Source organism: Tamandua tetradactyla, chromosome 6, assembly GCF_023851605.1.
Source record: "Tamandua tetradactyla isolate mTamTet1 chromosome 6, mTamTet1.pri, whole genome shotgun sequence".
Taxonomy (NCBI): Eukaryota; Metazoa; Chordata; class Mammalia; order Pilosa; family Myrmecophagidae; genus Tamandua; species Tamandua tetradactyla.
The window spans coordinates 16,598,554-16,611,245 of NC_135332.1; the positions used below are offsets into that span (position 1 = coordinate 16,598,554).

At 38.8% G+C, this 12,692-nt stretch overlaps 1 protein-coding gene and 1 pseudogene across 4 annotated transcripts in view; both read right to left on the reverse strand.

Moving 5' to 3' along the window:
• Positions 1–12,692, reverse strand: part of RNF157 (ring finger protein 157) — a 148,762-nt gene that overhangs the window by 27,463 nt on the left and 108,607 nt on the right. For all 4 annotated transcript variants that reach the window (XM_077163895.1, XM_077163898.1, XM_077163896.1 and 1 more), the window contains 7 exons: positions 11,735–11,823; positions 4,553–4,699; positions 3,226–3,343; positions 2,712–2,778; positions 2,364–2,407; positions 1,919–1,966; positions 220–291 (listed from right to left, as the gene is read on the reverse strand). In XM_077163895.1, the coding sequence (XP_077020010.1) occupies positions 220–291; positions 1,919–1,966; positions 2,364–2,407; positions 2,712–2,778; positions 3,226–3,343; positions 4,553–4,699; positions 11,735–11,823 (585 nt within the window). The remainder of the gene's footprint in view (positions 1–219; positions 292–1,918; positions 1,967–2,363; positions 2,408–2,711; positions 2,779–3,225; positions 3,344–4,552; positions 4,700–11,734; positions 11,824–12,692) is intronic.
• Positions 4,708–7,933, reverse strand: LOC143687173 (lipoyl synthase, mitochondrial pseudogene; annotated as a pseudogene).

Consider the following 12,692-nt stretch of genomic DNA (forward strand, 5'->3'; position numbering starts at 1 on the left):
TGCAGGAGAAAAGCAAACCCAAACCATCCACCAGCCTGTTTTTGCTCATTTCCAAAGTGATATAAATATAATCTGAAATGAGGAACAAGAAAATGACCTTCTAGGACCAATGATTCCAGAGTTTGGCACACTAAATTCCTAGATTCTGGCTTTGTCAGAGAATGTCTCACTCTGCCTCCTGGAGAAAAGAACACATTCAAAATGTTGGCTAAAACTTACCTTAGAATCTTGTGTATTATATTTGTTTTCAATTCCATAGATTTCTTGAAGGAGGTAGCTGACCCCATCTACCTGAAGAGCAAACAGAAAAGTTCAAGGACAGGCTGGCCCGACAGAGAGGCAAGAGTGGGAACTCTCCCCCAACTCTCCATTGGTAACCAAGGACTACTGATTCACAATGAATACTATCAAAGCCTGGACAAGTAAGGGATGCTTTTATTTCCTCATGTTTTCTCTTTGAGAGAGGAAATAATCAAATGTTTAATTCACTCATATTCAACGGGGAACATAAAAGTTTATGATACTAAAACTGGCACTGCAACTCACTCTAATGGACAGTTTAGAAGGCTAGAGAAAGGAATGGAAGGATATGCATCAAAATATTTAGAGTGGTAGACATAGGAATTTCAGGTAATTTTTGTTCATTTTCTTTATGTGAATTTTCTAATCTTTATACAATAAGCTTTGGTTATATAATAAAATTTAAGTTTAAACATTATAAAAATAAAAGATAGAGGAAATGATATAGGCAAGGAAAAAGAGGGGAGAGAAGAATGTAGATACCAAAGAGAGAGAGCAAGACCTTGCACAAGAGCCCAGTTCAGCCCTGCCCCTCCACACCCCCGAGGGCTGCCCTGTTTCAAACTTGGAGCAAGATCACCCCTCTTGGTCCTCTGTTTCTTAAAACCCAACTTCCAATGCCAACTATCTTGGGTCATGTCAGGGCCAAAGTTGGCTTTCCCTTGTTTCTTGACACTGAAATCAATTTCCACTTTCTAGTTTGACAAAGTCTGTTGCTAAGGCCAATGCTATAACAAGAAAAGAGCTAAAACATTTTCCTTTAACCTTTCCATCCTACCTAGGTCCTCCAGCTGCCACCTGAAGAATCAGGACTTACTCACAAGGAAATTCATTAAGGCCTGGCCTTGTGAGGTAAGGTTACTAGTACCCTGGGTTCAGGATGTGTTTCATTCTCTGACCCTCTTAAAATTTGTTTTAACCTAGTGATTATATTGAAAAGGACATTATTAACTAACTTATAGTGGCCTACACCTCAGCTTTCCCCCGTGTCCATGCCACCTGCACCACTTCCCCTCCTTCATCCTCCATGACCAATTTAACTCTAGTGATACACCTGATGTCTCCTCCTACCTCTGCAAAAGTGGAGAGAAAAGTGCTGGCACCCACTAGGGGTTAGGACTTCTAGCAGACACATGGATAATCTGTTGATCCTTCTGCTAAGGCAGACAACCAGCAAACTTTGAATTTCAGAAAATGAATGGTGGGATAAATTAAGTCAAGAGGTTTAACTGGCCCATAACTGGACCCTGATACTTTATACTTTTGCTGGAAATGTTTCTTGCCTAGCATTTTAAATAAAAAGAGAATTCTTCCTAAATTTGTCAGGAGACAACTCTTATCCTTTTTGTACTCAAGTTCTTTGCTCAGAGATAATGGCTGCCTCAATGCCAATGAGGCATTGTTCCAATTCTGGAACAATAAAATTGCCAAATATCACTATTCTTTTCAGGCCACCCAAGTAGTTTCTAATACATGAGAGCACTCCCTTTATTAATTATTTGAAAAACAGGGCAGGATGGAGGCAAGGAATAAGGTTTAGCGAAAAAAAAGTAAAAAAAACCCCACAACAATGTGGAGGACACCAACAATCCCTGCCCTCAAATCCTCAAATACTTACTACTTGTTTCTGTTTGAGGGGCTTGACACAGAAAGTTCCGTCTGTGTGCTGGAATGAAAAAGTGGCAGTTAGGACAACGAAGAGAGGGCAATGAAATGTCCCATCCTCCTTTGTGACTTTTCTTGATTATCGGTGTTCTTGAACAAACCCAGGGGAATTCAGAATTCTAAGGCTGAGGGTCTTACAGTTATTCCATCTAACCCTTGCATTTTAAGAAGAGGCGATTGAGGCTGAGGGAGTGGAAGGTCATGCAGCAAGATGGGAAAGAGCCAGAACTAGACTCAGTGTGGACCCCAGTGTGATGCTCTTTCAACTCCACAAACTCTGAGACAGACATATTCTGCTGAGCTCATGCAGCCAGCAAGCAAGGGATACACTTGTCTTCACATGAAAGAAAGAGTTAAATATTATAATAAAGTGAGGCCCTGTAAAGTTACTCACTTACCTTTTCAAAAGTACCCAGCAATACATGGCAATGGCCAAAATACTCTGAAAGAAATAAAGGCACATGAGTGACAAAGAAGAAAGTCAAACAATACATCGTGATGCCCGTTCATCTTCCCTAATTCTCTATAATCTAGCAAGCCAAAACATCAAGGATTGTCACGAGTATATAACCCAAACCATCCACACCAGCCTGGGGAACGTGGAATCATGAACACAAGAGGATATGCAAACTGCTTTGCATATACCCACGAAGAAGGCATGTTGTTCTAGGACCACAGCTGCTGCTAGGACCATGTGCCACAAAAGGGGAATATGTATAGCAAAAGAAGACATAAATTATCCATACCATCGCCTTCATCCACTACAGCATGTACCACTAAAGGGTAAACCTCTCGATCCAGATCAAAGCCAAGCTAAAGGGAAAGAAAAGAAAAAATGAGGACTTAACACATTTAAATGGAAAAGTTATCCATCATAAAGGAAGGTCCTTTCAAGAAGCATTATCCTCATCTCTGTTCCTCATTCAGCAATCTCATAATTACCTAAGTCCATTTAATTGAAGGCCACCAGCTAATTTATTTAAAAAAATTCCATACATGTAAAGTTTTTTAAACTTAAAACTGCAATTACATTCTCTGAGCACAGGTTTCATAAAATCTCCTAGGATAATGGCTACTTTGGAATAGAAAATAAACGAACTTAGTATATCTTAAATGTGAAATAAGCAGAACTTTTTAGGTCTTATAAGAAATTATAAGGCTGAAAGTGAGGATGCCCTTTGAGCAGAGTCTGGGCAGCCCCTCTGCTGTTAGCCCTTCCGAGCACGGTGAGGATTTCCACCTGCACCAGAGGCAGCTCACCTCCTCTTCAGCCCATTCAGAGGGGTCCACGGTGTGGGAGGGGAGGCAGAACTGTTGACACACCCCACGCTTGTAGTGCACGGTCTCCGACTGCAGGCTGTTGTCTTTTGGGATGTAACTATTGATCAAAGCAAAAAGCAAAGCAAAAGTTAGCATCTGGCTGAGAAGGATCTGATACTTTCCTCTGTCTTCTTCCTGTTCTCAATTATCAACAGGCTCCTTTATAATCCATTCCCTTTGTTTTTACTCAGTAATGTGATTAAACCTCTCCATTCAACCCACACATTCACAGAAAGACAGTCTAATGTGTGTGTATGTGTTTGTATATGTATGGTGGAGCTTTTTTTGCAGTCACTCTGCTTTCCTTTGGGGGAGGGCCCTTGGCTAGAGTGTCTGTGTACTCAAACCCAAGTCAAGTGGTAAAGCAGCCACCAGAACAGCAGATGAAGATGCATGCTTCTCCTGGCTGGGTAGGGAAGCAGGCTTCTTGGTGGTGCAGCCCCGAGGAAACGCTGATCCTGAGATAGGCTGGTAAATCTAAAGGGGCATTTTAATGCCCACTTTAAGAGATTGCCCTTCCTTTCAGAACCCTAATAAATAGCGGCTTTCCAGATGCAATGTGGTATTGAAGCCTGTGCTTCCTATGGCCAATTAATACTCTGCTCAAGGCTTAGGTCAAAGAATTTCAGAGTGTCAAAGCCAAAAAGGACCTTATTTAATATATGGAGAAACTGAGGTTTAGAGATGGAAAAGTCACATGGTAAGTTACTGGCAGCAGCAGACCTAAGCCCTACGCCTTCTGGTTCCTATTCTGTGTGCTCTCAGGCTGGACATCACTTTCAGACAAATGGGAAAAGCATTCTTAGTCAGCAGGGGATGGTGAGAACGAGTCAGTGATTATAAATAAGTAATTAATAGCCCAAATTCAATAAACATAAAATGAGCTGAAATTTATTGAGACAACCTGTTATATACTACTACCTTTATAGACATTATCTCATTTAATTTCCATAGTAACCCATAAAGGAAGTGTTATTATTCCAGGGTTTTTTTTCTCTCATTTTTTTAAATGAAAAAGTTGTAGGTTTACATTAATATATTTTTAACAGCATTGAATGACCTAAAGGTCTATACTACAATCTGTCACTGTACCAAGATGGCACAATTTAAAAAGAAAAGGTTAAAAAGTAGGGCTTTGTAGAAGAAAATCTAAATTCAAGAACCAAATCTCACCTGGGAAGAAAAAAGAATGTTTTCCCCTCTAGGTGAACATAGACTCTAAGCTGTGTGGAAAGAAAGCCCCTCACCTGGTCTCCTGCCCCCTTACCTGGCAATACCATTTTGGAACTCTTCAGTGGCCTGATAATAGATGGTGATGGCCACTCGAGCATCAGTGTCAAAGGTGAACTCTACATTGTAGTGGACTTTAGCTTTGCCAGCCTCTTCTCCAGGGCTCTTTACTTCCTCAGCACATCTAGAAAACCACAAAAGATGCAGGATTTTTTGGCGAGCACATCAATATTTTAAAATGTAATCATCATTTTAAAAATTAATGTATCGTGGACTTTCCTCCATGGTCATTTACATAGGTCTGTATCTTCATTTGGAATGACTGCAGAGTACTTCATTACCACGGTTGTTGGGCACTGAGGTTATTTTTGATATTTCACAGAACTATAATTAACATCCTCGTGCATTTTCCAGGCTTTTTTTTTTTTTTTAAGATTTTAGTTTACTCAGTTATTAATCACATAACTTAAATAGTTTCCACAAGGCTTATTATAAAAAACAGCAGGCCATTTTCCTGCTCTTGATAGGAAACCACTTTTACTCCTTTTTGCTGACCATTTTGGCACTTAACCTACATGTTTCTAAATATCTTGCTTGGGTTATTGCTCCTTGATTTTTCAGTTTTAGGAATTATCTATTGATTTCCTACTGTGGAAATGAGGATTTATTTTTCTCTCCCATTCTGCCCTATATAGGTATTCCCCCATTCTTCCAATATTAGCTGTATCACAATTTAGTTCAGTACTCAGAGTCTACATTATTGCAATTATACAAATAGTGTTCACAGCATAGTCAGAGTCTCTGATTATTTTTCTCTTCTTGAATAAGTTTTTCTCATAGAGTTAATAATCATCTTGTTTTATTCAGTTGTTTTGTTTTCTATGTACTTATCATTAATTCAAACCCAAACTCTCTGCTGGCTTACTGAATCTCTCAAGATGTTCAGATGTATCAGGTGTTGTATTCATTCTGTCTTCTTGAGGAGGGGCCCTTCTGAAGCCTTCCGTCCTGCTCCCATCTGGACCCTTGGCCCTCCGTACCTGGCACAGAGCCACCATTCTGGAATCTCCACTCCTCCCCATCATTCTTGTGATGACTCCCTTTTGCCTTTCACCTCTGGAATCTCATGTTTCCTGCATCTCATGGCTTTCTTGGTTATTTTTTCATGTTGCTAGAGCATATCCTTCACTGGCTTCCTGAACAAGGGTGTACTGGGGGATAAACCCTTTGAAAGCTTTTATTTTGCTTTTATTTTCATTGAAAGTTTGGCCAAGTTAAGAAGTCTAGATCACGAACACTTTTAAAAAGATATTTGAAACCACTGCTTCATTATCTTTTAGCTTCCAGTGTTGCTCTCAACAGAGTGAAATCCTTCCAATTACTAATCTGTTCTTCCTTATAATTTATAGAATCTCCTCTTTATCATCCACCATGCTAGGCAATCAGTAGTCCTTTCAATTTAGAAATGTATGCCCTTTAGTTCTGGGAAATTTTCTTAAATTATGCCTGTTACTGATGATTTCCTTCCTTCTATAGTCTCTCTTTTATACCAGTATAGAAATTACCAGTAATAGTAATTGGGTGTCAGAACTTCTAAGCTGCTGCTCTATTATTTGTATCTTTTCTTTCCTATTTTCAATTTCTCTGCCTTTTTGCTCTATTTTCTAGAATATTTCTTCACCTTTTCTTCTTACCATTCTATTGAGCTTTTAAATTCAGCTATTATGTTTATAATTTCCTTTTTGTTTCCTAAACACTTGTGTCATTGGGTCCATGAAATACAAAGGAAATACCTTTTCATGTGTCTGAGGCTATTAATGACGTTTTCTTCTTTCTGCATAGTTTTTGTTATTGTTTAGTTGTGTTTTTTTTTTTTCTGGTCTTTCATTTGTCACTGTCTTTTAAAAAATAATTAAATTCATACACTTATTGACTCTTTTTTTTTTTTTTTAAACAGAAAGAGACAGGGTACATCCACTAGAGTCTGGGCATTCTGGCTTCATCTCTGTTACCAACTTAAATAATATTTTTAAGATTCCTATAATCTTAAAGGTCTTGTTTGCTTAAATTTTAGATGGCTTTTGCTTTTCTTTTGGCCACTAGATTTTTCAGGAAAAATTCACCTGCTTTATATGAAGACTGCACCAGAGGATTACAGGCAATATGATGAAAGCCAGGTTCTTTCCTACTTTTTCCCAGTATTTGAACTTTTCAGGAGTGATGTATTTTCAGCCTTGAGGTAGTGCTTTGTTGGCTGCGTATATTTTCCTAAAGTCAAACAGCCCATATCTATCTCATGAAGTGCTTTCATTGTTGCATATACTTGCTTACCACTCTCACATAAACCCAACATTATAGATGTTTTAGAAATAACATCAGCCTGAACTTCCTTGGCATGTTTCAGTACATGCAGAGACTGGTAAAAATTGGCCTAAGGATCATGAACTTTCCTCTATAATTCTGGAACTTTTTCAACATTATGTGCATACATATCTAATCCTGACAGAGCAACTTTATTGCTTTAAGATCTCCTCAGAAATCAGGGGTGAGGCATTCCACAAGAAATTCTGGATTCCTTTCCATTAAACATGACACAGTCTTTGAAAAGTGCTCAGCCATCTCATCAGGCATACCATCTCAATCCACAGATGTCAGGACAGCATTATCCAGACCCCACTCTGCAAGGGCACTTGCAGTATTATGGGGCTCACTGGCATCCAGTGGAGGTGGATTTCTTGCAGTTTTAACAGAACAAAATCTACAACCTCTTGTATACGTGTCACCCATCAACAAGATTGCGGCTATGGCATATTTTCTATCCCTCCAACACTCACCAATATTGAGACACTGAGCTTCTTCACATACTATATGGAGATCTAAATTTTGCAATGTATTTTTCAGCTTATTGTAATTGTTCTTCATTGGAATCTCTGTCTTTAACCATGGAGGTAGTCTTAAACTTTCTCCTTTCTGGGGTTTTAAGTTTCCTTTATATTAAACCCAAGTGTGCTCTCTGCAAGATTACCAGATACAAAATCTTGAAGGTCTTGTCCATTCCATAAAAATTCCTTTTTTTCTTCCGGCAAGGAACTCAGTGCTCTGATCTGACTGCATAAATACCTTCCAAATACCCAGGCCCCAGTGTGAGGGCAGCGCCTCCGCAACATAGAGACATCTTCTCTTCGGATCTAGCAGGGTGGAGGGACCAAGGGTGTCACCATCTTTTATATAACAGGTGTTCTTCACAGATGTAGGAATTTCAGATTGTCTGCTCATATTTAAGAAATGTTAAGCAGCTGACTGAGTACACTGAGGGAAGATGGGGACTCTAAGTTTCACAGCTGGCTGGCTGTTTGTCAAGGGAACTTCCGTGGCATTATTTTAAGTCTTTCTACTTAAGGTCTTCAGCTTTCCCAGAGAAAAGTTTTCCTTTCTTCTGACAAAGGTCTGGGTCCTGGCATTCTGGGAGCGGGGGTGGGGGTGGGGGTGGGGGGGCTGGAGGCAGGCTGGAGGGCTCAGCATCCAGTATGCATAGGTTCACTTACCTCCTCTATTTTTAGTACTGAGCCTGGCCTTTAGCCATGCCTAGGTCTCACTAGTCCAGAGATTCTCTGCTCTAACCTTTCCAGTGAGAATAATTCCCTGGTCTTTTGCCAGGGTGTGGGTTGGGCAGTCATTTGGCTGCATGGTCTAAGGAAGGGCATCTGAGAACCTTTCCAACAGACTTTCCACCAATCCTCATTTAACCTCAATTTAGTTACTTCCACTTCCAAAGGTATCTGACACTGCCAATGTCTAAGCCTTTTGGGGATAACACAATATAAACTGTTTGGGTCTCAGCTTTTCCTTTTGCTGGCTCAGGATTCTGATGTCTGGGTCTACTAAATCACTGAACATTCACCATCTGCTTTTCAGCTTCTAAAATTTTGTTGCTGTTCTCTTCTCCCATTCTTCCAATACTTATGGATTTATGCCTTTAAAAAATACTTTTATTGTTACTTAGTGGGATTTTGAGAAATATGGAACTCTGAAAATCAGATTTTACTTTATTCCCACAATCTCAGAAAACAAGATTGTTTTATCATCACTGTTTTATGGATGAGAAACCTGTAATTCAGAACATGTCTTCCGCCTCAAAGTCTGGTTCTTCTAGCACCTCACAGCTACTTCACTCTAGTCTACAGCAGCTGCCATGCAGCAGCCAGGACATCCCCACAGCTTAGGGCCTGGAAGCTGTTTCCACCAAATAAATCAACATGGCACATGGGACCAGAGAGACAAAGTGGGTAGGGCAGCTGTAGGGGCAGACTCCTGAGATGCATTAGCCTCCATCTAGTTTTCTGTTGGGAGCTCCCCCATGGAAGGTGAAGACTGAGCTGCAGACTGTTCTGCTGTAGGCAAGTGCCTCTCTGGCTCCTTCTTTTCCTGAGTTTGCTCCAGGCTAAGAGAGAATTAAAGTTGGGGAAGCAGTAGAAAACTTCAGGGGCAAATAAATATGAAATTATTTTTTATAATAAAATATGAAATATTTTATATTTTAAATGTAAATAAAATATGAAAAATTAACATAGAGAGACATAAAATAGATTAGTGGTTGCCTAGGACTGCAGAAGATTGGGGGAGAATGGGGAGCCACTGCTAACAGGCACATGGTTTCTTTTTGGGATGATGAAAGTATTCTTTTTTTTTTTTTTTTTTTTTTTTTTTATTAATTAAAAAAAGAATTAACAAAACAATTAGAAATCATTCCAATCTACATGTACAATCAGTAATTCTTAATAACATCACATAGTTGCATATTCATCATTTCTTAGTACATTTTCATCGATTTAGGAAAAGAAATAAAAAGACAACAGAATAAGAATTAAAACAATAATAGAAAGAAAAAAAACAAAAAAAACAAAAACAAAAAACCTATACCTCACATGCAGCTTCATTCAGTGTTTTAACATAATTGCATTACAATTGGGTAGTATTGTGCTGTCCATTTCTGAGTTTTTATATCCAGTCCCGTTGTACAGTCTGTATCCCTTCATCTCCAATTATCCCTTCTCTCTTTTTTTTCTTTTTTTTAATTAACGGAAAAAAAGAAATTAACCCAACATTTAGAGATCATACCATTCTACACATGCAATCATTAATTCTTAACATCATCACATAGATGCATGATCATCATTTCTTAGTACATTTGCATTGGTTTAGAAGAACTAGCAACATAACCGAAAAAGATATAGAATGTTAATATAGAGAAAAAAATAAAAGTAATAATAGTAAAATCAAAACAAAACAACACAAAACAAAACAAAAACCTATAGCTCAGATGCAGCTTCATTCAGTGTTTTAACATGATTACTTTACAATTAGGTATTATTGTGCTGTCCATTTTTGAGTTTTTGTATCTAGTCCTGTTGCACAGTCTGTATCCCTTCAGCTTCAATTACCCATTGTCTTACCCTGTTTCTAACTCCTGCTGAACTCTGTTACCAATGACATATTCCAAGTTTATTCTCGAATGTCCGTTCACATCAGTGGGACCATACAGTATTTGTCCTTTAGTTTTTGGCTGGATTCACTCAGCATAATATTCTCTAGGTCCATCCATGTTATTACATGGTTCATAAGTTTATCTTGTCTTAAAGCTGCATAATATTCCATCGTATGTATATACCACAGTTTGTTTAGCCACTCTTCTGTTGATGGAGATTTTGGCTGTTTCCATCTCTTTGCAATTGTAAATAATGCTGCTATAAACATTGGTGTGCAAATGTCCGTTTGTGTCTTTGCCCTTAAGTCCTTTGAGTAGATACCTAGCAATGGTATTGCTGGGTCGTATGGCAGTTCTATATTCAGCTTTTTGAGGAACCGCCAAACTGCCTTCCACAGTGGTTGCACCCTTTGACATTCCCACCAACAGTGGATAAGTGTGCCTCTTTCTCCGCATCCTCTCCAGCACTTGTCATTTTCTGTTTTGTTGATAATGGCCATTCTGGTGGGTGTGAGATGATATCTCATTGTGGTTTTGATTTGCATTTCTCTAATGGCCAGGGACATTGAGCATCTCTTCATGTGCCTCTTGGCCATCCGTATTTCCTCTTCTGAGAGGTGTCTGTTCAAGTCTTTTTCCCATTTTGTAATTGGGTTGGCTGTCTTTTTGTTGTTGAGATGAACAATCTCTTTATAAATTCTGGATACTAGACCTTTATCTGATATATCATTTCCAAATATTGTCTCCCATTGTGAAGGCTGTCTTTCTACTTTCTTGATGAAGTTCTTTGATGCACAAAAGTGTTTAATTTTGAGGAGTTCCCATTTATTTATTTCCTTCTTCAGTGCTCTTGCTTTAGGTTTAAGGTCCATAAAACCGCCTCCAGTTGTAAGATCCATAAGATATCTGAAAGTATTCTTAAACGGGTGATGGCTGCACAATTTTGAATATACTAAACTCCACTAAATTGTATACTTTAAATGAGTAAAATGTAGGGTATATGAATTGTATCTCAATAAAGCTGCCATATTAAAAATTTTTAGTAGAGAGGAACAAACCTCCTAAAGTTGACAAGCCCGACCTCTACAAGTGTAAAATGGTCTGAGTCAACTTCCTTGCCATAAAGAAACACTGGAGACTTCTGATATATCCTAAACAAATCTATCTTCCCAGGAACCAAGGAGCCTCAACAACACAACATCTGAAAGGCAGCATCAATTAATTGTAATTAAAATTACACTCCTTTGTGGACAGCAGAAAGAAGGCAAATGTTAGCAATACTTAATATAGATGATAATAATAAACTAACCAACACAGGCACTATAAGTTCCTCAGAGAAAGGGCACATGAGATTAAAAATAAATTTTAAAAATATATAATCTGTACACTAAGCAATACAAGGAGTATTTCATATCCCAAGTTTATATATATTATTTTTGCATAGACTAGCTGGAGACTGCAAAATCCAACTTTTCCTTCAAACAGTTCCTTTTGTCTTTATCAGTAAAATGGGAGTAATAATGACTACTTCCAGAAAGGTGAAAGTTCTTCATAAACAAACTCAGAAAAAGTATGAAAGACCCAATCGAAACGAGCCTGCTGGTGGCTGTCAGTGCCAGCACAGCTCCCTTGGCTTGTGGCCTGGCAGAAACAGCCATATGTGTCTCCTGGTGAGTTTACCACCCCTGCAAGAAGGAGGGCCCTGGAACCTGTCCAGGGCATTTGGGAACTTACTTGACTAGTCTTAGTGTGTCCTTTCGGATGTTGATCAGGCTTCTCAGAGTCTTCACTGGTTCTTGGGGAGGTGGGGCAGCATAAGGAAACTGTCAGAAACAAAGTAGGTGAAGCATGTCTTTATGGAGACCCTCGTTGATACAAGACAGAACAGCCTGAGATGAGATGGGAAGACCACCACTCTCCTAATTAAATGAGGACACCGAAGCACCAGTCTATTAAGTGAACTTGCTCAAGGTCCCAGCTGGTGTTAGAACTGGGATTCGATTTAGTGTTCAAAGAGCTAACTTCATCTGCTCTTTCCATCATGTGTAGTTTGTTTGGGTCACTGCTCAAAACTTGGATAAACTAATCAAAACCTCCTACTGATGTTCCAAATATGAAAGGATAAACTGTGGCTGAGTTAATCACAAAAGGCTTTTCAATCTGACTTAGATGACAGGAAGCCAGACCAACAAGCATTTTGCTTCAGCGAAGGCACACAGTGTCTCAGGAATTTAGGAAGTGTAAATAAAGAGAACCTCATCATGTGTACAGAGCTGAGGCTTGTAAATAGTGAAAAACAAGTTTTACCTGTGGCTGGTCATATAAAGCTGAGTTCTTTAACATGTGAGCCAAGAGCTGTTTTGGTCACCAGAGATTTATGGTTATCTTCATCATTTCCCTTACACTTTCTCTCTCTCCCCATTTAGACCTTTGGATTTGGAGTACTGAGTTGATGATAATGAGAAGATGAAGTCAGGGAAACAGTAAAAAATTCACTGAGAATTGCTTTTAGAAGATTAAGGATGATTTAAAAGGTTTCCCAGTATTGTTACAAGTTATTTGGGCAATAACATTTTTTTACATATAATTCACAGAAAACCTACTGGTCTTGAAGCTTTAATGTGACTATCATAAAACAGGACTTCCATGTTATAATCAAATTGTGTCACCACAGACTGGATGTGGTTGTTTT